The sequence below is a fragment of the Musa acuminata genome, chromosome BXJ2-6 (genome assembly GCF_036884655.1).
Source record: "Musa acuminata AAA Group cultivar baxijiao chromosome BXJ2-6, Cavendish_Baxijiao_AAA, whole genome shotgun sequence".
NCBI classification, from domain to species: Eukaryota; Viridiplantae; Streptophyta; class Magnoliopsida; order Zingiberales; family Musaceae; genus Musa; species Musa acuminata.
This window is the reverse complement of record NC_088343.1, coordinates 41,803,875-41,827,737: the sequence shown is the minus strand read 5'-3', so window position 1 is coordinate 41,827,737 and position 23,863 is coordinate 41,803,875. Positions and strand designations below refer to the sequence as shown.

The 23,863-nt window shown below is 38.8% G+C and overlaps 3 protein-coding genes across 6 annotated transcripts; all 3 read left to right on the top strand.

The window, feature by feature from the left end:
* The first annotated feature begins 790 nt into the window (after positions 1–790).
* On the top strand, positions 791–2,967 carry LOC103989554 (9-cis-epoxycarotenoid dioxygenase, chloroplastic-like). The gene has a single exon (XM_009408429.3). It carries the CDS (start codon positions 963–965, stop codon positions 2,772–2,774), a length of 1,812 nt encoding a protein of 603 aa, XP_009406704.2. The 5' UTR covers positions 791–962; the 3' UTR covers positions 2,775–2,967.
* Positions 2,968–3,607: 640 nt separating this feature from the next.
* LOC135615671 (putative oxidoreductase TDA3) lies at positions 3,608–10,031 on the top strand. 4 transcript variants are annotated; one of them, XM_065114493.1, is made up of 6 exons: positions 3,608–4,511; positions 4,590–4,962; positions 7,923–8,048; positions 8,191–8,289; positions 8,443–8,598; positions 9,637–10,031. In XM_065114493.1, exons 1-3 carry the CDS (start codon positions 3,620–3,622, stop codon positions 7,930–7,932), a joined length of 1,275 nt encoding a protein of 424 aa, XP_064970565.1. In that variant the 5' UTR covers positions 3,608–3,619; the 3' UTR covers positions 7,933–8,048; positions 8,191–8,289; positions 8,443–8,598; positions 9,637–10,031. The 4 variants fall into 4 exon arrangements, with proteins under 4 accessions (XP_064970565.1, XP_064970566.1, XP_064970564.1 ...); XM_065114494.1 differs by lacking the exon at positions 8,191–8,289; XM_065114492.1 differs by having other exon boundaries at positions 8,191–8,598.
* Positions 10,032–14,017: 3,986 nt separating this feature from the next.
* On the top strand, positions 14,018–23,542 carry LOC103989552 (protein ETHYLENE-INSENSITIVE 2). Its single transcript, XM_009408427.3, has 8 exons — positions 14,018–14,183; positions 14,917–15,489; positions 16,806–16,892; positions 17,045–17,155; positions 17,250–17,462; positions 18,323–18,505; positions 19,793–22,483; positions 22,899–23,542. Exons 2-8 carry the CDS (start codon positions 15,259–15,261, stop codon positions 23,256–23,258), a joined length of 3,876 nt encoding a protein of 1,291 aa, XP_009406702.2. The 5' UTR covers positions 14,018–14,183; positions 14,917–15,258; the 3' UTR covers positions 23,259–23,542.
* The last annotated feature ends 321 nt before the right edge of the window (positions 23,543–23,863 follow it).

Below are 23,863 nucleotides of genomic sequence, written 5' to 3'. Positions count from 1 at the left end.
GTAAATAAAATTATTTTATTATTTTTTACAGGGTCGTGAATATTTTTTGTTTTTGTTCTTTTACCTAAATTATTACACTAGTGATTTGGTAAGTCCTTCACTTATTAATATTAGTCTTATTCGAATTTGACCCTCTAAATTAATTTATTGATTCCGAAACAAAACCTTTTGTGTTTATGCTATGGATGCAATTTCACGAGACCACTCAAATCCAACTATTTTTCGACACTGAACTCGACTTGGACTAAGATTTGACTCCGTAAAACTTGGTTCGTTTCCTTGTCAAAACACCGTGTTGAAATTGTAGTGCCAAAACGTGGGCGGTCACTCGAACGCTAATCATCGACGAAGACCACAAATTTTGGGAGCCAGTGAATGCGCGACAGCCACATCTCACACAGGAATCCACATTGCAAAGCTGCACATCTTTGGGACGTTGATGCGTCATTAACAGCATGATTCAGTCAACGCGGCATAGCTTTTTGTCTGCAGAACTATGTCTGCAATTATTGTTCCCCCGGTAATGAATTAGGTCAAGATCTCTTTTGACTTCTCTTATGATTCGAGATCCTGTTGTTAGGAAGCATTTCTGTAATAACAAATCGGATTCTGTGATATCTATGTTGCTTAAACCTTTGATCCACAGACAGGAGAAGATGACAAGAGAAGGGGAGGCATGCAGAACTGCACAGAAGCAGCGGTGTGGTTGCCATCGCCGAGAGCGAGGCGACGGAAGGGCAAGACTTGAACACACACAGAAAAGCCTGTGACTTGGCCACCTGCATCACCACAATTCTCCCCATCGTCTGTTGCTATTGACCTGATGTGCACCGTTCACATCGGACCCCATTTCCCCACTCATCCCCACGCTCTATAAATTGCTTCCATCCTTCTCCCAAATGGCAGCACTTCCACTTCAGTTAAATTCCTAATCCTTCTGTTTCAGCTACCAAGTCCGAGCTATGCTTTCTGCTGTCTGCAATGTTGCCAGTTCTTCTTCTTCCGTTGCAGTGTTGGGCCCGAGTAGGTCGAGATGCATTAAGATAACGAGAAAGCAATCCTTTACCGCTAGCTCAGTCCGTTGCTCCGCTTCCTTCGAGTCCCTCCTCTGCTTCGCCACCACCTCCACCTTCTATCCGCCACTAGCGCATCTGACAGAGGACTTCCCGTCGAGGCTGGAACGATCGAAACACCATGGCGATGACCGGATCATGAGACCCAGCAGGTGGAACATCTTCCAGCGGCTGGCTGCCGCAGCCTTGGACGCCGTCGAGGACGTCTTCATATCGAACGTACTCGAGCGCCGCCGGCCGCTTCCGAGGACCGTCGACCCCGCTGTTCAGATTGCTGGCAATTTCGGCCCGGTGGATGAGCGGCCTCCCTGCCGCAACCTTCCCGTCGATGGCCGGATCCCTGCGTCCCTCGACGGCGTGTACGTCCGAAATGGCGCCAACCCTCTATTCGAGCCTGTCGCCGGCCACCACTTCTTCGACGGTGATGGCATGATCCACGCCGTCCAAATCCGTGATGGTGCCGCCACGTATGCCTGCCGCTACACTGAGACGGAGCGCCTCCGGCAGGAGCGCGCCATCGGTAAGCCGGTGTTCCCCAAGGCCATTGGCGAGCTCCACGGCCACTCGGGCGTTGCCCGTCTCCTCCTCTTCATGGCTCGAGGCCTCTTCGGGCTCGTCGACCCCACGCATGGCACCGGGGTGGCCAACGCTGGCCTCGTCTACTTCAACGATCGCCTCCTCGCCATGTCGGAGGATGACGTCCCCTACCACGTTAGAATCACTCCCTCCGGTGACCTCGAGACGGTCGAGCGCTATGACTTCAACGGCCAGCTCTGCTCCTCCATGATCGCCCACCCGAAGCTCGATCCATCCACCGGCGAGTTGTTCGCTCTCTGCTACGACGTCGTCCGGAAGCCTTACCTCAAGTACTTCTACTTCTCTCCGGACGGCAAGAAGTCCCCCGACGTCGAGATCCCCCTCGAGCAGCCGACCATGATGCATGACTTCGCAATCACCGAGAACCACGTCGTGGTTCCGGACCAACAGGTAGTGTTCAAGCTCCAGGAGATGATTCATGGCGGCTCTCCGGTCATCTACGACCGCGAGAAGATGGCACGTTTCGGAATTCTGCCCAAGCGCGCCCGCGACGCATCGGAGATGAAGTGGATCGACGTCCCCGATTGCTTCTGCTTCCACTTATGGAACGCGTGGGAGGAGCCGACGACCCACGAGGTGGTGGTCATCGGCTCTTGCATGACGCCGCCGGACTCTGTGTTCAACGACTGCGAAGAAAGCCTTCGAAGCGTACTCACGGAGATCCGGCTCAACCTCGCAACCGGAAAATCCACACGGCGCCCCATACTGTCATCGCAACTTAACCTCGAAGCCGGTATGGTGAACAGGAACAAGCTGGGGAGGAAGACCCGCTACGCCTACCTGGCCATCGCCGAGCCATGGCCCAAGGTGTCGGGGTTCGCCAAGGTCGACCTCTCCACGGGAGAAGTAAGCAAGTTCCTCTTCGGCGAGAGCAGGTACGGCGGCGAGCCGTGCTTCGTGCCAAGAAACGCGGGAGCGCTGTCGAGGGAGGACGATGGTTACGTCCTCACCTTCATGCACGACGAGAGAACGTCGGAGTCGGAGCTACTGATCGTGAATGCCGGCGACATGAGGCTCGAGGCAGCGGTGAGGTTGCCGTCCCGGGTTCCCTACGGCTTCCACGGCACCTTCGTGGCCTCCGAGGACTTGCAATCGCAGGCTTAGGAGCGCAATTGATTCGTTGCTTCAGCTGACACATTCTTCTTGCTTGATTGAAAACCCCCGCATTTTAATTTCAATATTCCAATTTATTAATTGTTGGAATAAGTTAATGCAAGACTTCACGATGTTTTATGTATAAAATTTCTTGAATATTGAGTATATATTTTCTTATTAGTAACTACATGTAATCAGTTGCCAAGAAATACAAATCGATTGCAAGAGATCAAATCCTTTGTGCTCCAACTTGATCGATCGCTTCATAACTTTTGATGACGATAGAGTTTTTAGAATGAATCCTACTTTGTGTGATGATAAATAGTGCTTACTTCGGAACATCTCACTTTGATTATATTGATTTCTGTACTCGATAATAGGTTCGATTGAGTTATATAATTCACCTTCCTCATGGAAATATATTATTATTATTTTGGATACATCAACTTTGTATATATTAGGTTGCTTTTCGTATCAATTTATGCTGTTAAATCGTAACTTAAGTCGTTTCAGGAATCATTTCCATACCAAGACGAGCATCGCTCAGTTCCCGACTCAACCCACGATAGTCGACAGGTCGACACAGCGCACACGAAGATAGCACATGACCACCGAGTCACCCCTGAAACTTGTTAAAAGTGATGTGGCAATCGACGTGTTCGCATCACGGCATCATCATCATTAGCATTTGACGTGAGATTTTTCTGCCATTATATATATATATATATATATATATATATATATATATCTTTCAGAAAATATATTTTCTCGCTTCATTGTGGATGTAATAGACTGAAAAGAGAATAAAATAATAATAATAATAAATGCAAATTCATTCCTAAGGTAGGCAAGAGATGCTTCTAGTGTTATCCACTGCCTGGCTCTCGGTTCTTCACCGATCTCGACCGTCCATCCTCGCCATGGCCTCCGTATCCTCGGCGCCTTCCGCCGCCATCGCCGGAGGCAGCGGGGTTGAGTCCCCGGAGGGGAAGCGGGTGGTGGTCTGCGGGGGCGGCGTCATCGGCGCGTGCACCGCCTACTTCCTCGCGACGAAGGGCACCGCCCGCGTCACAGTGGTGGAGAAGTCCGCCGTCGCCTGCGCCGCCTCCGGAAAGGCCGGTGGATTCCTCGCCCTCGACTGGTGCGATGGCAGCCCCCTCGGTGGCCTCGCCCGCGCTAGCTTCCACCTCCACCGCTCCCTCGCCGCCGCCCTCGACGGTCCCACCAACTACGGCTATCGACCACTCGACACCCTCTCCCTCTCCCTCCTCCCCGACGCATCCTCTGCGGCGGCCGCTCCAGCCTCGCCTTCCCTTCCTCCATGGGTCGATGGCCCCGCGGCCCGACCGCCGCGGACTATCGGGACCACTGATACCACTGCCCAAGTCCATCCACAGCTCTTCACCCGGACACTCCTCTCCGCCGCCGCCGCGAAGCACGGGGTGGAGGTGGTGATCGGCGAGTTGGACCGGGTAGAGGTGGAGGACGGCCGGGCAGTTGGTGTGGCTCTCAAGGGCGGAGGCGGCCCTTTCATTCAGGCGGACGCTGTGGTTTTAGCCCTCGGCCCGTGGTCGAATCGATCGCCCATAGTCTCCTCCCTCTTCAACGTCTCTAGCCTCAAGGCTCATAGCATCGTCCTCCGGCCGAAATCCCCCGCCGCCATTACCCCTCACGCCCTCTTCCTCACCTACCAACCAGCGCCTGGGGCCAAGACCTTGGACCCCGAAGTCTATCCAAGACCCACAGGTAACAAACAAAGAAATGCATGCTGTTGGTTTCTTCTGGTAGTTCTCGATAAATCAAAGCTCTCGCTTGATGGTGCAGGAGAAGTGTACATCTGCGGTATGTCGAAGGAAGACGAGGTGCCCGACGATCCCGAAGAGATCGTGGGAGAGAGGGAATCGATCGCGATGCTGCATAAGATAGCGGGCACTGTGTCGTGTCATCTGAAAGAGGGGGAGGTGGACGTGGTGGCAGAGCAAGCTTGCTGCTTGCCTTGCACGGATGACGGATTGCCTGTAATTGGGGAGATTCCCGAGGTCAAGGGATGCTACATTGCGACTGGGCACAGCTGCTGGGGGATTCTGAATGGCCCTGCCACCGGAGCCTCGCTTGCCGAACTCATCTTAGAAGGTCACTCCACCACTGCTGATCTCAAACCTTTCAGTCCCTCCAGGTTTCTCCGCAGGCGCACCAGGCAAGGAGTCTAATTCCCTAACTAGAAATCAGTGCGAATTTGCTCAATTTGCCACTGTTTAGTGAAAAATAATAAGTACCGGCGGTCGCAAATCTTTGTCATTATAGTGATAAGGATTTGAAATCCAATAGCAACAACAGCGACTGCCCTTTTACATTCGTGTTAGCTTTCATGTACTCCAAACTCAAGTTAATAAAGTGAACTTGTGGACTTTTATATGCTGCTTTTCCTGCCTTTATCAATGTGTGATTTTGTTTATTACCGAGATAATCTGCGACAAGAGCCGTAACAAGTAGTAACTGAGTGAATCAACAGTGAGTCAAATTGAAAAGTATTAAGTAGAAAACTATCCTGCTACTGCAAATTTGAGCAATACTAAGTCTTCCTTGGATCCTGTTATCGAGTTTCTTTTTTGTTTTCAAAACCTTGAATCCAGCATATTGCAATAAACTCCCAAAGATTTAGTGTTTGAGTATTATCTGCTATAAATGACCTCATATTTCATTGCTTAGAAAACCTTGTCGTCAACTGTTCAAACTCAAGCACAGTGTTTCCTTATATATTGTTTACTCATGATATGCTCTTTTTTTTTACTGCTTAAAAACCTCCATTTGCCGGTCTCAGCGCTAATCTCATAATACTTGCCAGTGTCGAAATGCTGGTATAATGTCAACCAACTTAGCGGTGAACATTCCATCCTTTTGCTGGTGATGCTTTGAATCAATTAATCTTCAGTGGTTATTATTCTTCAAATGTACTGCTAAAATTTACATCAAATACACTATTTTCAGAATGAAATTAGCTGCTAGCCTCTAGACTTGGTTCAGATGCAGCGCCCCTGTTTTTTTTAATACTGGTCAATTGCCTCTTTGAAGGCCATTGAAACTCCCAGTTTTCTTAAACTGGGGCATCTATGGCAGAAAGTGAATGGGACTTTGTGGATGCGATAGATTTGGTCTACGTCATGTACCATAACTAGGAGGAACACTTCCAAGTGTAACGAGTAAAATTCCCAGGATTTTGTAGTTACAGTCATTCAAACCTGTTATCTCAACTTGAAAAACATAAAATTGTGAACCTAATTTAACTTTTTGATCGTTGTCCAAATAGGATACTTGATACTAGTGCATGCAATCCTGCATGATTGATTCCACTGCCACTTCAATTATGAGAGTTAGCATTTCAATACGATCATACATTTATGCTAGAAAGTTTGAAGTAGGAACCATTTAGTGTGGCTCAGGTTTTTAACTTCCAATTGACTTTAAAGTGTGAAAGACTGAGACTTTCACTTAAGATGGTAATATGTAGTCAAGCTACTAAGCTCTAGAGAAAAATCAGAAAATTATAAGCTAATGAACTTGCTAGAGTAGTGTTGAAAGTAAGTTTCTGATTATATAGCAGAACATCATGGGAGATATTTGGTCATGAAGTCCAACAGGTTTTTACTCTCTTAAATGACATGTCAGCAACATTGTGGAATGAACCACAGCAACAGAGCTGCCGATGGCAAGAGGAACATCCTAATTAGAATCCCCAACATTATGAAGATGGAAGGTTATGCTTTGCACTACCGGTCGTTGAGGTTGCAGAAACTTCCTGGGTGGACTCACATATATGGATCATTAGAAGATGAGGGCTTCAAAGCTTCTCAATGCGTAGCATCAATAACACTACCAGGAAATTAGCTTCAATAATCCTGTCTGGACTTGTTCTGGATATCTCTGTGGAAAAAAATTACTTGACTTAATGATCTGAAAGAGTGATAAATAAGTAGATATTCAGTCAGCATCACATGATGATGGCCTGTAGCTTTTGGGTCAGCCCTAGACATGTCAACTGTAGAAGGCCTAGCAGTGGATTCAGCATTTGCAAGACTGAATTGAATAGCTAGCTTATTTTAAAAATTGAGGCAATTTTATAAATCAATTTAATTAAATAACTAGCTTATCAGTGATTCATGTGAAAGCCTTTTATTGTGTTTGCTGAGAATCATAAATTAGACACTGCAGTTATGATTGATCATCACCTATCAAAAGTATGATCTTGTAAAGGAAAAACTGGCTTCAAAACATGGAGATTGTACTTCTATGAAAAAATTGCTAATTTGACTCTGCCATCTGGTTTTTAGGTGCTTACAGAAGTTACATTACAGTTTGTGGCAATAAAATAGAGGAAATATGTGCATGGATTTCCTATATATGTCTTCTTGGTACAGATAGACCAGGGTTTATGGCATATACTTGATCATCTTCTACACAGTAAAAGATGCATCTGCTTTTCATTGTTCTTGTCCATATGTTAGTGAATGGGAGTCTCAACCAAGGAAAGACATGAGGGTATAAATGTCATGAGCTACTTCTAGTTTTTACTAAAGGAAAAACTGGCTTACAGGGTATAAAGTATGATCTTGTAAAGGAAAAACTGGCTTCAAAACATGGAGATTGTACTTCTATGAAAAAATTGCTAATTTGACTCTGCCATCTGGTTTTTAGGTGCTTACAGAAGTTACATTACAGTTTGTGGCAATAAAATAGAGGAAATATGTGCATGGATTTCCTATATATGTCTTCTTGGTACAGATAGACCAGGGTTTATGGCATATACTTGATCATCTTCTACACAGTAAAAGATGCATCTGCTTTTCATTGTTCTTGTCCATATGTTAGTGATGGGAGTCTCAACCAAGGAAAGACATGAGGGTATAAATGTCATGAGCTACTTCTAGTTTTTACTAATGCATCCATCTCTGAATACACTGCTAAAGTATCAGATACACCATTTTTATGTTCTCAGGGTATGTCTTCAGCTAGTTTGCTGCTAGCGGCAACCAGCTGGATTCTTAACATAGCTCAAATACACTGATCATATATGCAGTTGTCGAATGGCTGTAAACAGGAGAAGAGCACTTCAACAGCAGTCGGGCATAAGACCTTGTTAACAAGCTTGTCATGTTGCAGGTCACGGTAGACTGAGCCTTTAATCATGTGGCCCAAAACGTTGAAGCCTATATACATGTCATCACAAGGCCTCTCAAACTTCTGGAATGGAATTAATTGGGATACCACAGTCTTCCTCATTCAAAGGTTTGGCATCTTCTACTCGTCTATCATACATCTTATTCATGCCCAACTGGTGTGTATTTTTAATTGGCCATAACATGATCAATTTTGTGCATGTATCAAGCAGCAACAACTAGTCTGATGTCTAGATTCATTGTCTATACAGTGATGAATTGGAAACTGGACGGAGAACAAAAAGGAAAATCTAATGAGTCAGAGAACCTGCAATGCTTCCATTAAGCTTCTGAGAATCACAATTATAAAGGTTTAGGGTTGACTTGTCGCGAACAAGATAGCACATAAAATTGGCACACATGAGAAATTTGCTGGGTTCTTTTTTTTTTTTTTTTCGCTGCATTTGAAGTTGCTTGATCTCAAAGGGTCCTTTGAATTCTGAAAGAGTTGTTGTTGTTCACAGGATCAGCATGTGCTCGTCCTCTACTCAAGAGATTGAAGTCAATGGCTCAAGCAGCAGCTCGGGGTCCCAGAATCATGTTCTGCTATTAACCAATGCTTTCCTGTTTCTTAAGCCTGACCACATGCACATAACGTGGAAGTCGGCAGCTTGAGCCTGGTACTAACTATGTCTTCTTCATGTGAATGGATTCTAGCTAGATTTACCTCTCTTTGCTGATGCAGGGCATGTTCAATGTCCCCACCATGCACATGTTTCTTCCTTGGACACAACAATCTCTTTCCAAGAGCAGAGGATAAGGCTTAACTCTGTCTCTGTCTCTCTCTCTCTCTCTCTCTATATATATATATATATATATATATATATATATATATATATATATATATATATATATGTACATGTGTTTGTATATATATATATATATATAAATCTCCATAATCCATACACATGTGAGTAGATTCTAGCTAGATTTTCTCTCTTTGGTGATACAGGGCATGTTCAATGTTCCACCATGCACAAACCTCCTCAAACACATGACAATTTCCCCACTAAGAGGAGAGGAAAACGCTTGACTCTCTCTCTCTCTCTCTGTCTCAGCCTCTTTCTCTCTCTCCATGCCAATCATGATCTACATAAATTTGAAGGGAACTCACATAGGACAGGCTCAAAATCCTGAGAACTCATTTGAAGATTCTTATGAAGATCTCAAGAAAAATGTAGCTTTGTTAATACATGACAGTCCATTTCTAAGCTTCTATCTCCCTATATTAGACATTTCTGATCTCTCTTTCTCTCTCTCTCTATCCAACTATATTTTTTGCTCTCTCCATCTACATAATTTTGAGGGAAGGCATGCACTACTCAAATATCACATTCATTGAAACTAACCAACCATTGATTGACATCAAAGTGAAGGAATAGCATATTAGCAATTATTAAGCTCTTCTGGCATTTGAGAGTTTATTTAGTCTATGAATCAATCTATTAATGACAATCAAATGATACAAGTGCTACTATTCACTTTCATCATTATGCATTCATTGTATGTGAGTTGTTTTAACGTGAAATTGCTTCATTTTAATTGATGAAACAATCATTTGGGTAGTACAAATCATCATTGTTGAAACAATCATTTGAGCAGTTGACTACCACTTGATCCATTTTGATAATTAATGTATTGGGTTACTTTTCTTTCAGGTTGGTGAAACTATAATTTCCTCAATATATATTTAGATAATACTTGAGCACAAGGTTCATGGACAAGGAGACAAGCTTTGAATGATGCCAACTACAATGACCCACACTTGAAGACTTTGTTGGTCAAAGCATATGGTGGTCAACTTTCTTAAAATCTCCAACTGGGGTTTGAGATCAAAATTACTTTACCAAGTGGCCTCTCTAATCAGCTCAAGTAGGGAGTAGAATCATAGTTGAGATGGAAGTGAAGTTTGAAAATAATTATTTTTTGAGGAAAAAATATTTATGCATTCCCTTCAGACATTGAATTGTACTGTATATCCTTCTAAAACTAAAAATGTAATCATCTTATTTTTTTGTTTCCTAACTGAAATAACATTATTTGCTTCCTAATATGGATTCTGCTATAAGGAATTTTATTTCAGCAATTAATCTGTATTTCCTGCCTTGAATAGTCAAATAAAGAATAACTTCATTATTTTTTCATTAAAAATTAAAATTAAAATTAAATTAAAATTTCATACCTTATTAGAAATCCTTCCATATCATCTTTATAAACCGACCGAATTGTTCCCTTTCCATCTATCTCGGTTTGAAGGAGATTTGATTAAGAGAAAATTATCGAAGGTTAGTGCCATCGAAGGTTCTTCCTCCTTCTTTTGATTCATGCTTTGAGATATTTTAATTGATATTATATGAAATTATGTCATGCATGATATTGTCAACATATATCAACACGGGGTTTTTCATTCTGATATTTTCAACATATCTAAATGTTTTGTTCGATGCATCCATGATAAAATACTAACATGATGATTCCATTCCGAGATTAGAGAATTGTTAAATATATAAATATTTTCACATCATCAATGAAAAATATAATATGATATATATTCTTCTAGGCGAATATAAAGTATCTTATGTTGTATATACATATCACATGATAGTTGCAAGTGTTTAAGCTACTATATGGCATGAGATCGAGGCATGATGAACTTATACATTGCATAAAAATCATGTTCTCAAGATAAATACAAATATAAGATATTGATCTTTTTTTCGAGAGAGAAAAAGACATAAGCTATTCAATATGAAACAATGGACTGATTAAGTGTTACTCTATCCAACTTGATAAAATACAATAATATAATCTTTTTGAAAGTGTCAGCTAAACTAGCTGATAAAATTTTAATATGGATTATTCGGATCTTAAGATTGAATCTTATCTTTGTTATTTAGTCTTTTCACAAACAAGAAAAGAAAGAAAGAAAGAAAGAAAGGAAGGAAGAAAGAAAACATTTTGCACTTGAAAGAGCTTTCCTTGTCACCATAGCATCTCTTTCTAGAGAGATGAATGACCTCAGATCTCATCTCAATAACTTTCTTTCTCCTGGTCCTGGCCACAACACTATTCTGAAACAGAGGTAGTACAAGGAACATATGCTGTGATCTCTTGCATGATGGACACACCTCCAAGTGACACTTTTCAGGATCTTTCTCTCACTTACCAAGTGGTATGAATTCCTCCTGTGTCAATGTCATCACCACCTCATCATTGGACATCTTGATAAACCATCAATCCTTGTCATTCAATCTAAAAACTATAGTTAATAAATAAAATAAAATATTTAATTCATAATCTCTGTTGGAAATAATAATAATAATAATAATAATATGATTTTAAAATAATTTTATAACTAGGAAAATATTCATAATATATAATCTTAATTAGAAAAAAAAATATTCATAATATATATATAGTAAGAGAGTTGAATTCTATATTTCTACCCAGTCAAAGAATTAAAAAATAAATACATAGATAGATAATATTTTAATATAATCTTTAGGATAAGTAGAAAGAAATAAAAGATCGAAAGAATGAGATGAAATATATTATAATTGATTTAAACCTTTTATTTTGATTAATATTTAACACATGACTCTCAAGTCTCGGAGTGAGGAAAGGACTCCCCCTCTGAACTCACTGTCATCCCACCAAAAGCAACACGAGAAGTGGATCCACCCACGGCTAATAATTGATTAGGAAATCCAAGTCGAGCTTGGCGTCGGAGTACCACTCCGTTCATCTACTCATCAAACCCGTCCTTTTGAGCCCGTGATGAGACCCTATTTCCTCTTTCCACTCATCGGACTTCCTCTCTTCATTCATTCATCCTAACAACTTGTCTTGTTCTCCTCGAGTTCCATCATCTATCTTATCCTCTAGGATCAAACTATTTCTTTCTACCTTCTTAACTTACTGTGCAAAAACGATTGATGTTGATGTTATGATATCTAACCTTTTTAAATAACAAATATTCTCAAAATTTTTTATCAATTAAATTAATTAACACTTTAATGAGATTTTAAATCATCAATCTTTAAAAAGAATATCTAATATATCGTCGTCATCAGACTAATTAATGTTTTAGTATACGAAACCAACTTAATTTTATAATAAGTCAAATTATGAATAATTATGAAAAAAATTATAAGTCAAACTTTAAAATATTTTTAATTCAATCTTCACCTCATACATAAAGATATTTCTATTTACGTTTGTGTAGATTGATTGCCTTCCTTATTTTATCTAACTCTATCTAATTTAATAATCTTACATCATATTAATATATTAATACGATGAGTTTGATTAAACTAATCATGACTTATCAGAGAGGGAGTTTTGTCTCTCAATACTTTATGACTTAATCTTATCCAACCTTAATCAACAATTTATTCAAATATTATAATCATAATCTAATTCAAAGTTGAGTTGACAATCAAACTTTTATGGGGAGGGAGCCATCTACTACTTGATCAGTGTTTTTAATTATTATTGATGATAAAGGATTTAAGGATAAAGAATATTTTTTTAATATATCATAAGATTTATATAGTATACATTCCTTGAAATATTAGGATTCTTTGCATGTGTCATTATTGTTAATATTCATAAAAATAATTATTTCTAAGTATGATAAATATCATTTTGTAGAAATATATACAATATTAATGAGAACTTTTTAATAAAATATTTTACATATATATCCTTGCAAAATATTTTTTTTCACATATATATTATAGAATTTCATCAAACAATCAACTCAAAAAAAATCATGGAGACTAATTTAGGTTGATAGGAATATGTACAGTAAACTTAAATTCTAAAGGAATAGATGTGAAAAATCTTTTGTGTATTTTAACATTTATTGGCTTATTAAACATTTAAATGTATAGACTTCAACAGTTAATTTGTGTGTATGCCCTCAGTGTATAATATATTTGTACATGTATTCTTTAATCCATTTCCCCTTCTCAACTATTACTTTTTCTATTGTCATTTCATATATTCTTTTAATCAAACATATTTAGGATTGAGAATATTAGATTGAGTAATGAGGGAGTTCTAAATTACTTGATAAATCTTTTATATCAAATCTGATAGTTCATTGATGCATCAGATCTATATATCAAATGTTAATAGTTTGAAATATCATCTGATTCTTATTTTCAGAGTATCAATTAACTTAGATAACTGTTAAAAAGTACATAATTTCCTTCTCATGTTGATGATATCCATCGGAATAGGAAGTTGGGAATCTCAATCATTAAATTGGATCATAATTATTTTGTCTTAAAGTACTTTAGTCAAAACAAAAACCTTGTATTTAGCTGGAGATAAGTTGATACTCAATAGTGAAATCAATCATGAAGGAAGCTTCATTCACATAGACTATGTTATCAAAGATAGAAATCCAAACTTCAACTTGGGTGGAGCTATACATGCAAATCAAATCAAAACCTTGTGTTTTTTGAGGTGGAATTCAAAAAAGATTTGTCTTTTCTTGCTCATCCTTAACGTGCTCATATTGTTTTAAGATACAATGTTTAAGATCTCATCATTAAGCTTATCCAAAGTGTGGTTTTTCCCTGATAATGATGCTACTAACTTGGAATGTGGTGTTTAGATGGAGAAACTAAACATATTGTATATTAAAATATGAAAAAGACCTCTCAAGTTGTTGTTCCTTTATTGCATACAAATCCTATTAGTCTTGAGTTATTTCATATGTAACTTTGTTGTATTTTCATACAAGAAATTATTCATTTAGGATCAAAAAAATATTATTATTATTATTATTGTAAAAATTATTATCATCAACCACATTTTTTCATGCACAAAAATTAAGAATGAGAATATGTGTATTTTGACAATGTACATGAACTTTAAAGGTAGAGGGGTGTATATGTCAATATGATTTCTCCAGGGATTTGTACTTGAATTGATGAATAAATATTGAGAGTTGGGGGACATATGTGCAAAAGTCCATCAAGCTTAAGTGAAAAGGAAGCGTAAAGGAAGAAGCTTTCTAGTGTCTTGTCATCGTCCCCTGAGTCCTCCACGCCCCCTTGTCGACTGAGGCTGGAAAACCCCCCCCAGAAGAGGTCCTTGACGCTTCCGGCGACGGCAGCAGTGGCGGAGTCACTCGATCTTTTGTGTTCGCTGCAGTGGTGGTGGACAATCTTGGCCGTCCAAATGGGTAAAGGTACAGTTTTTATCAGTTATTGCGGAGTTTCACGTTTAATCCCCAAGCTTTTCGAGATCAGAGAAACTGGAAGACGGTTTGCTTTGACCGCCACAATCTGGAGTTGCTCTCTGCTGTGTCAGATGCTTCCTTTTTTCCGCTCTTTGTTCTTCGGATTGCCAGCGAATCTTGTTTTGTTTAGGTTTTATTTGCTTTGGAAGAGGTTTGGCGGTAGATCGGTTGATATTTCTTTTCTGGGAATTGAATTAATTGGGGATTTTTAGCCAAGATAAGTTACACTTTGTTTCTCCCCAATTCTTCGTTCTATCTCATTTGCTTCTCCAGATTAGTGGAAGGTGTTACAGGGAAACGCCCTGCTGGGTGCTTAATCTGAAAAAAAAGGCAGTTTTGAAATGACTAAGTGTCTGAATTTGGAGCAATTAACCAAGTGCCAGATTAGAAAGCATATTAATTAATTTGTACGTGTGGCTTCTTTTCGGTGACAGAGATGCTGTGGCTGGCGGTCAAAATAGATATTTTCACTATCTTTATGTCTCTTTTGGATCTCTTCTTTGTTGGATTGATTGATAATTGTGGGAGTACTCTTGATTACTTCTTTAGCCAGTTTTCAGATAGCTAAGCTTCCAGATTTGGAGGAACTTGTTATTTTCTCTAATTATATTAGTTCTCTTCAATTCTTGTATGTCTCAGTTTGTCTATTCATTTAACCGTGAGGTCACTGATCTTATTGCAGGTGAAGTGGACTAGGGTACCAAGCTCTGGCAATACCGTCACCTAAAGTGATATCGGAGGCTACCCGAGGGATGTGCATTAGTACTCTTGTTGCATTCTGATAGAAATTTTCTGGATGAGCTTGTAGAAGAATTCTGCCTGCAATCTTCCTTGGTCAATTTCAACATTAATTAAAAGTCAGTGTCCAGCCTGTCTTGGTTTCAGGAATGCTATCATTGGCTGCTGCCGAAAAGGGCTGAGTTCGCAATAACTTGAACAACAGAGTCTGTTTGCCAAGATTTTTTGTGTGTTTTCTAGTCAGTTGTACCGCACACAATATTTTCTGAAGAAGCTATTCTCAACAATGGAGTCTTTGGCATCCAGAGTAGTGGCTCATCTTTTCCCTTCACTTGGTCCTGCACTCGTCATTTCTATGGGATATATAGACCTTGGAAAGTGGCTGGCAACTGTGGATGGTGGGGCTCGATTTGGAAATGATCTGGTGCTGTTAGTTCTGTTTTTCAACTTAACTGCCATTCTTTGCCAGTACCTTGCATCATGTGTTGGCATTGTCTCTGGAAAGAATCTCGCACAGGTACTACATTCCAATTTGTTTGCTTCAATATTTAGTTTTATTCCCGACACCTGTTTTTTTGCAAACATATAAAAAGCTTGCCTCTTTAGTTCTTTATACTTCTATTTGTGAGAAGCTTATGCAGAAAAGAAGACTTTGAAAACTCGATATTTATACTCACAGAATGTATAGTAAAAAGAAGCAACAATAAACTATAAGTGAATGCTTGACTTATAGTTTGTTCAAGATGTGATTGTATCTGTAGCAATCATATTCTGGATAAATACCTTCAAGTGTTATCAACCGTTTCTGATATGGTACACCTGAGTTGATCTATATTGGTCAAAATTTGCGATTACCACATCCTCAAAGGAGCAATGAGAAGAGGGTAGAGGGAAGGAGAGAGAACTTTGAGATAGATAAAAGGTTAATAAATAGGTAATTGTGATTGTGAAACAGAGCTGAAGAAACTGTTGCTGTTTTCTTCTTGTTGCAAGCATTGCATTTGTCATCTACCACCATTCCTTCCTCTATTTTGTAAGATAGAGGAAGGAAAGTGAAGGACAGAGTAGTTCCTAATGTCTCAAGGAAACATGGATGCTATCATAGAGAATGTGATGCGATAGGATTTAGAATGAGGCTTAAATTTTAATAACTAATTTTTTTGTGTTACTATGTCTTTCACTTGCATGGTGTTCGGAGAAGCATTAAGGAATGAGGTTTTTCGTTAGCTTCAAAGCTTTAGTTTGAAACGTTTTGGATATCTTGTATGAGATAAAATTATTATATGATATAATAATATCTTTGTACAATATTATTATAATTTATTTATAATTAAACATATGGAACTCAATTTTTAACAGACTTATTTTATACAATTATTTATCTTATATATTTTAGTTTCATATGTTTTGGAGAAAGTTGCTTGTTTATGATATAGGTAGCTAGGGTCCAAGTCACAAAGACAACATCTCTCTTTGTAGGGGTACTATTGATACTAAATGTATTATCCCTAGTCGATCCTAATAATGGTATCAATTAAAAAAATAAATATTTACAAAGATAGTGGACTACAACATCAATTAAAAAACTATATTTACGTAAGGAATTCTTTTTGGTTCATGCACATTCATAAGTTAAAATATTTTATTTCTTCAAAGGTTTCTACTTTCTAACACCTTGCAAGTTAACTAACTGCTGTTTCTGTCTGTCTTAGTTGGAAGCAAAGGCTTAACACAACTTTATTTTACTGGATTTTTTGTTTCTCACTGAATTTTTTTATGGAGTATCCTTTTACTCATTAGATGCACTAATTCATTTCGTTGGTTGTGCACAAGATTTGCAGCATGGAATATTCAAGAACAGCGTGCATGATATTGGGAGTTCAGTCTCAGTTATCCATGATTACTTCAGACCTGACTATGGTACTTATGATTTTCATCTATAAGAGTGATTATGTGCCTGCTTTCTTTCTTTATTACTAATTTCTTTTCCGATAAGTGTAAGACTGCAGTATTGTTACCTTGCACCATGAATGGGAGCGTCTTAATTGACATACTGATTTGGAATTTTCCAGATTCTGGGAATGGCATATGGTTTCAATCTTCTGTTTGGTGTTGACTTAGTGGCATCTATCTGTTTTGCTGCAGCTACTTCTGTTTTGTTTCCCCCCTTTGTTGATCTCTTGGTAATTTTTTGACTTCCAAATTTTTTGTTATTGATCTTACAGTTGAAAATGAATAGATAAGCTTTAATGCTTTCCAATTTTGCTTGAGGTGCAGAACAATTGGAAGCCTGAAGCATCACATGAAAGCATAGCTGGATTTGCTTTCCTCTTATATGTGCTTGGAGTTCTAATCAGTCAACCAGAAATTCCTCTTACAACAAATGTTATTTTCCCAAAGTTGAATGGAGAGAGTGCATACTCACTTATGGCTCTTCTTGGTGCTAATATAATGGCACATAATTTCTATATCCACTCTTCAATAGTTCAGGTAAAGTTGACTACAAGTCTGATTTGCTTTTTCTGATATCTTCATCATGAGCTCACTAAAGTTTATAGTCTTTTCCCCTTGTTGGTGGTTAAAAATTAGTGCTAAAAGCCTAAAACCTGTAGTTTTGAATAAATTAAGAAATGCACAATCTTCTGCTACTCTTTATACTCCTTGATTTGATATACATTTGGAATCCATTTCAGTTGCCTAAAGCATATTATGCAAGAAGACAATCTCAATCATGCAAGTCCATAAAAGGCTAGTCAAAGTTAAAAATTCTTATTATAGAGAAGGGATCAACTGGCCATGGTGTATTTTGAGACTTGTATTATTAGTTTCATGTTCTAATCTGAACTTGCTAAAACAAGTACAGTGTTGGGAAGTAAAATTTTTCCCAACTAATACAAGAATAAAAAGCTAGTGTTGACTAAACATTAATTTTTTAAACCAAAATTTGCACTTCTCTCTGCCATAATCCTTGTCTGGTACATAAATTAGGAAATGACCTTTCGTGTAACTAGTCCTTTCGAGTTAGTATTTTTAAACCATTATTCTGGAATATTTGTAGTTATTTTATCCTTCATTTCTTGCATTTAAAATTCATTGTTCCTTTGGCACATCCAGTTGACATTTTTTCTATAAATTATGTATATATGGCAGAAATTTCATCATTTTATAATTCTGGATCGAAGCTGCTACTATGAATTTTTTTGTAAAGCTTGGTTGGATTAAAAATTTCTAGCCCAAAATTATTATTTATTTTGGTTTTGATTCTCCATATATAACATTTCCTGCTTTGTTCTCTGAGTATTTTGACTTAGGTTTTTTTATAAATTGTATAATAGTTTATCTATGTGCAGAAGCAGAAGAGACTCCTGAATGTTCCTGTAGGTGCCTTACTTCATGACCATTTTTTTGCAATTCTGTTCATCTTCACTGGAATATCTCTGGTAAACTATGTGCTGATGAACTCAGCTGGTGCTGTTTTTGGAAGTACAGATATTGAACTCAACTTCCAAGATATATCACTGCTGATGGATCAGGTTATATGTCTTTCTTTCTTAAGCTTCTTTCTTCATTTGGATTATCTTTTTCACTGTGGAATGTTTTTCTTCTTAAGTAGGCTCCACATGTCCTCTGATTTTATAAACTCCTAGTTTCTGTTGAATTAATTAGTGTCATTAAGTGATAGCAACATAAAAATCTGATGGCAAAATCTGATGCATGTTTTAAGATGAACTGTTTCTTTATTTGGCATTTGTTCATTATGCAAATAATAGACTTCAAAACCTAGGTGATATAAAAATAAGAAACAATTATTTGACATGCAGAGTCCCTAGAAAAGAGGACCTAATGCTTGAGGTAAATGTGATGAAGGTATCCTCCCAAGTTGATGATTCAGGAGGCTGAAGTAGATGATAAATTGATGAAGTAGTTGGCCTTAATTAAAATAGACAAATTAGTGTCCAAACCATGATATTTTTAGTTTGAATCATCCGTAGTTGGAGCGACCTGGTAAAGTTCCGAGAGCATAGTGACTAATCTGTGATCTGACGATGGTTTCGCAACAAGTTCTTTGGGATGATGTTGTGAATTAACAAGTTCCGAGCAAAACAATCTCTAGTCTGAATCTAAATTAAGAATTTAATTTTGGATCTTTCTTTCTTCACAAAGAATTCAGTTCTTTTTTATTAGCTGGAGATGGATGGTTGATGATGCTTACAACCTGCAATAGCTATAGGGAATCTGGATTAATGCATTAATGCATCAATTGCATATAACCTATTACATCACCTGAAATCACAGTGCTCAACTAATGGATTCAGATGTCATCATTTAAACTTATTCGGCTATTTTTTGCTTTTAATAAAACAGTTCTTAAAATTCTGAAGACCAAAAGCTTTCTCTATACTTTGCTTGTCTAAGCATTAGCCCACAGAGTATCTACCCTTTTTGTCTGGAAGGTTTGGTGATGAAATTTCTACAACTACATAAGCCTTAAGAATTAAATTCTTTTGGCTGCTATATTGTTTAATATATATTAATTGACTTATTTGCAGGTTGGCTTTTGCCTAACAAATTTCATAGTTTTCACTTTTCACAAACAATCATTTGAAATGCTTTAGCAAATAGATCTTCTTCATTTCTCCAGAGAAAGAATCTTTTTCTACATATTATGCTGTTTATCATGGGACTAGTCTTTGCCTACTTAACAGAGCATGTTTTCTTGTATGTTCGTATGTGAGTCCTTTGTCAGAATAAGAACATTGAAAACTTGATGTTATCATTCATCGACAGAATTGTGATTTCTACATACTTGTAATTTGCAGATTTTTAGGATTCCTGCAGCACCTATTGCGATTTTCGTTGTCCTTCTTTTCTCTAGTCAGATTACAGCTTTAACTTGGACTATCAACGGGCAAGAAATATTGCAGTACCTCTTGGGTGCAAACATCTCCATTTGGGTTTATGTACTGTTAGTTAAAGCTCTCTCTGTCATACCAGCACTTTTCTGTGCAAAGTATGCAGGCACTGAAGGGATATATCAATTGCTTATTTTGTGTCAAGTTGTACAGGCTATGCTTCTTCCTTCTTCTGTAATTCCTCTTTTCAGAGTATCATCATCAAGATCAATAATGGGGACATTCAAAATGTCATGGTATCTGGAAATCATGGCTTTGTTGGCATTTCTTGGGATACTTGCTTCAAATGTAATCTTCACTATTGAAATGTTATTTGGAAATAGCAGTTGGATAAATGACCTTGGGGGAAGTATGAGTGGTGGTGGAACAGTCACATATGCTGCCCTTCTTCTTGTTGCTTGTGTGTCAGTGGTTTTTACGCTGTATTTGACAGTTACACCACTGAAGTCTGCAAGTGACATACCAGAGACAGAAATAGGAACCTTGGATTTGCAGAATGATAAGCTTGAGCTATCTGAGGTAGGAGATGATGACATTCAAGATAAAATTGAAACCAATGAAGATCAGTTTTTAATGGAACCTGCTTTGGAGGGTACCGTGGACCAACATAACGATGAACCACCCAACCAATTTGATACAGCTATTGACTCTGATCATGGTTGCCATCAACATGCTCATGGTTCTGCTGCTTCTGTTACAGCTATTGATTCTGATCACGATCACCATCAACCTGTGCATGGTTTCAATGCTGATGATGCCTTTGTCAACTCAATTTGTCAAACCGAAGAACCAAAGTTTATTAATAAAGTTGACTTAGAAACTGTGGACAAGGCATCATCCTCTGCTAGCTTGTTAGATCCTGGTAATTTAGAAAGACATGAGTTTGATCTAATGCAAAAAGATTTGACCTTGGAAGCAGATAGTTCCAAAGATAAAGATAATGAAGAGATTTTGGAGCCTAAGGAGTCCGTGGGCGAACCATTGTCATCTTCAACATCTATGGATTCTGGATCCTCTAATATCGTTGTGGTGGAAGTTTCTGATGTTGGAATTGGGAGTGGAAGCTTATCAAAGCTGTCTGGACTAGGACGTGCGGCTCGTCGACAGATGGCAGCCGTTTTGGATGAGTTCTGGGGACAGCTTTTTGATTTCCACGGGAAGCCAACGCAAGAAGCTAGTGGACAAAAGTATGATATTTTATTGGGGTTAGGCTTGAAAACTGTTAGTTCCGCAAAAGTGGATGTGGGAACAGAGGCCACCAATTTCTGTACAGATGCTGACAGGAGAACAATTGTTCCACCGAACTCGATAGATTATGGCTCTTCCAAGCTGAAGAATTTTAGTGGAGAGTTGTCTTATGGGTTTCAGGTAGGGTCCCCATCTCGGTCTCGAAACATGCAAGTATTCAATACACCGGCACAAAGCTTATCTAGCAGCCTGCTTGATTCAAATGAAAGACATTATTCTAGCTTATTCCTGCCACAGTATTCTGACAATCATGATTATCAGCCAGCAACAGTACATGGATACCAGATAGCATCTTATCTTAGAGGAATTGGTGCAGGGAGCATTCCTTCTCCATCAAATGTGTCGTTGGAATCTCCTACAATTTCTAAATCATCTGCAAGATTTCCCCCAGGTTTTGGGGATACTGTTCTGTATGGTGATAAGCAAAATGGACTAGGTTCACTTGCAACATCTAGTATGCAGAGTCCAACATCACCTCGAGTTAGCAGAGTGCAGGTAGAAGGACCATGCTTCAACCCTTCTTTAATTGCACCTAGGGAAAATACTGGCTCTTCTGCTTATACAAAGAAATATCATAGTTCACCAGACATTTCTGCGCTTATTGCTGCTAGCCGGAATTCCTTATTGAACGAGGCAAAGTTGGGTGGTCCTGTTGGTCCTAGGTCATCTTTGGGTAGGATGACATCTGAACAACAGCATTATTTAAACCCTATCTCCAATAGTGGAGTTCCATTAGGTTTTGATGAATTCTATCCACCCAAACTCCGGAGGGATGTTTTCGCACTCCAGTCGAATCTGAACCCAGACACCAGATCCCTTTGGTCTAGACAACCATTTGAACAACTATTTGGTGTTCAAAGCAGAGAACAAATTAGAGGGGATCAAGTGGTTACTAACAAACGGAGCAGTGATTCCCGAGATATTTTCTCTTATGCAGAGTCGGAGCACAAGTTATTACAATCCCTTCGGTTTTGTATTATGAGGCTCCTGAAACTGGAGGGGTCAGATTGGCTGTTTAGACACAATGGTGGATGTGATGAGGAACTAATTTATCAAGTTGCAACAACTGAGACGAATCTTCACAAGGCAGATGCCGATGAAATGACTCAGTTGCACACTGGAAAGCTTCAGCACATGTCTGTTCAAAAGCTAAGTTCAGTTCAGAGGAATGGGGAAGCAGATGCCCCTTACACTCTGTCCTTGCCGAATTGTGGGGATGGCTGTATATGGCGAGCATCCCTGGTTGTAAGTTTTGGAGTGTGGTGTGTTCATCGAATCTTAGAGCTCTCCCTTGTGGAAAGTCGGCCAGAGCTATGGGGCAAGTACACATATGTCCTTAACCGCCTTCAGGTAAAATATCAACATCATTATCTATGGAGTGTTTCTTATCATGAATAATTGCAGGAATAATCTGTGTTTCTTATCATTATCTATTAATTCCAAAAGGTAACAAATTTTGTTAACTGTAATCTCCTCTGACACTATGCTGTTGGTACTTGATGATCTCCTCTGATTCTATTTTGCTGCTACTTGAGGTGGCCGGGTATAAAACGAAGTTTTTTAGGATAGAAATTTTCAAGGAGCAATGTGTTCTTAGTTGAGCCTATGGTGATTCTTTCATTCACAGTGAAATTTAGTAGAGGCGGCTTCCTTTGTCTTAAATCATCCACAAACATTTCAAGAATCATGCACCGATTTTTTTTCTGGTGTTTTCTTTTTTCTTGGCAATCTCTTAACCATCATTACTTTTTGTTATTCGATACAGGGAATTCTTGATATTGCATTCTCCAAACCCCGGGATCCCCTCAGTACCTGCTCGTGCCTCAAATTACTACCAGAAGCTAAGGGTTCCAACCACTCGCTGCCAAGTCAACAGCCAAAACCCATGAAGGAGGCCTTCACAACCTCAAGTGTGATACTTGAGATCATTAAAGATGTTGAAATTGCAGTTTCTGGCCGTAAGGGCCGGTCAGGCACTGCAGCAGGAGATGTTGCATTCCCAAAGGGGAAGGAGAATTTGGCATCTGTATTGAAGCGTTATAAGCGTTGGCTCACGAACAAGTCTACCAGAACACAGGAAGGTTCTTCGAGCCGCAAGATCCATGTGACTTCTTCGGTTTTGTAACATTTAGAACGATGCTTTTGATGTGTCGTGAATCAATCATGGTTTTTTCGTTGGAAAACGTTTTCAGGGTTCAAAGTTTGTTATTCTTTGTCCCTCCAAGTTTCTCTTCCAGTCAATGTTGTATAAAAGTACAGATCATTATGCATATAGATGTTAGGAGGTTACTGTATGTTCAAGATGTGTGTCCCAAATTTTCCATTTTAATTTCTTGTTGGCCATAATTAAGTTGGAGGATTATATTGGCTGCTCGTGGGAAGGTAATGAAATTTTGATTTCTTTGGTCATATCAGCCATCATAGTATTGCAATCTCTTGGAGCCAATGATCCACCTCTCAGTCTTCTGAGACTTAGAACATGATATAGCAGCAATACATGCTATGTGGCTGAAAGTTTCTAGCTATTAATTAGAATTTGTACATTTCTCATGACATATTGCCTAATTTTGTGTATTAGAAAAAAGACTATTGTGAAAAAAAATAAATTAATAAATATTTTTCTTGTGAGGTCCATTAATTTTTATTATTTTAAAATGATATGTTTTCAAATATAATAAGAAAGAATTTGGTGATATTAGATTTATAGATTAGAATAATCATTTACAGAAA

Coding starts and splice junctions, on each gene's coding strand:
- LOC103989554 (XM_009408429.3), top strand. CDS start 963: ATGCTTTCTGCTGTCTGCAATGTTGCCAGTTCTTCTTCTTCCGTTGCA.
- LOC135615671 (XM_065114491.1), top strand. CDS start 3,620: ATGCTTCTAGTGTTATCCACTGCCTGGCTCTCGGTTCTTCACCGATCT. Junction 4,512..4,589: donor AGTCTATCCAAGACCCACAG/GTAACAAACAAA, acceptor TTGATGGTGCAG/GAGAAGTGTACATCTGCGGT.
- LOC103989552 (XM_009408427.3), top strand. CDS start 15,259: ATGGAGTCTTTGGCATCCAGAGTAGTGGCTCATCTTTTCCCTTCACTT. Junction 15,490..16,805: donor CTGGAAAGAATCTCGCACAG/GTACTACATTCC, acceptor GTTGTGCACAAG/ATTTGCAGCATGGAATATTC. Junction 17,463..18,322: donor TCCACTCTTCAATAGTTCAG/GTAAAGTTGACT, acceptor ATCTATGTGCAG/AAGCAGAAGAGACTCCTGAA.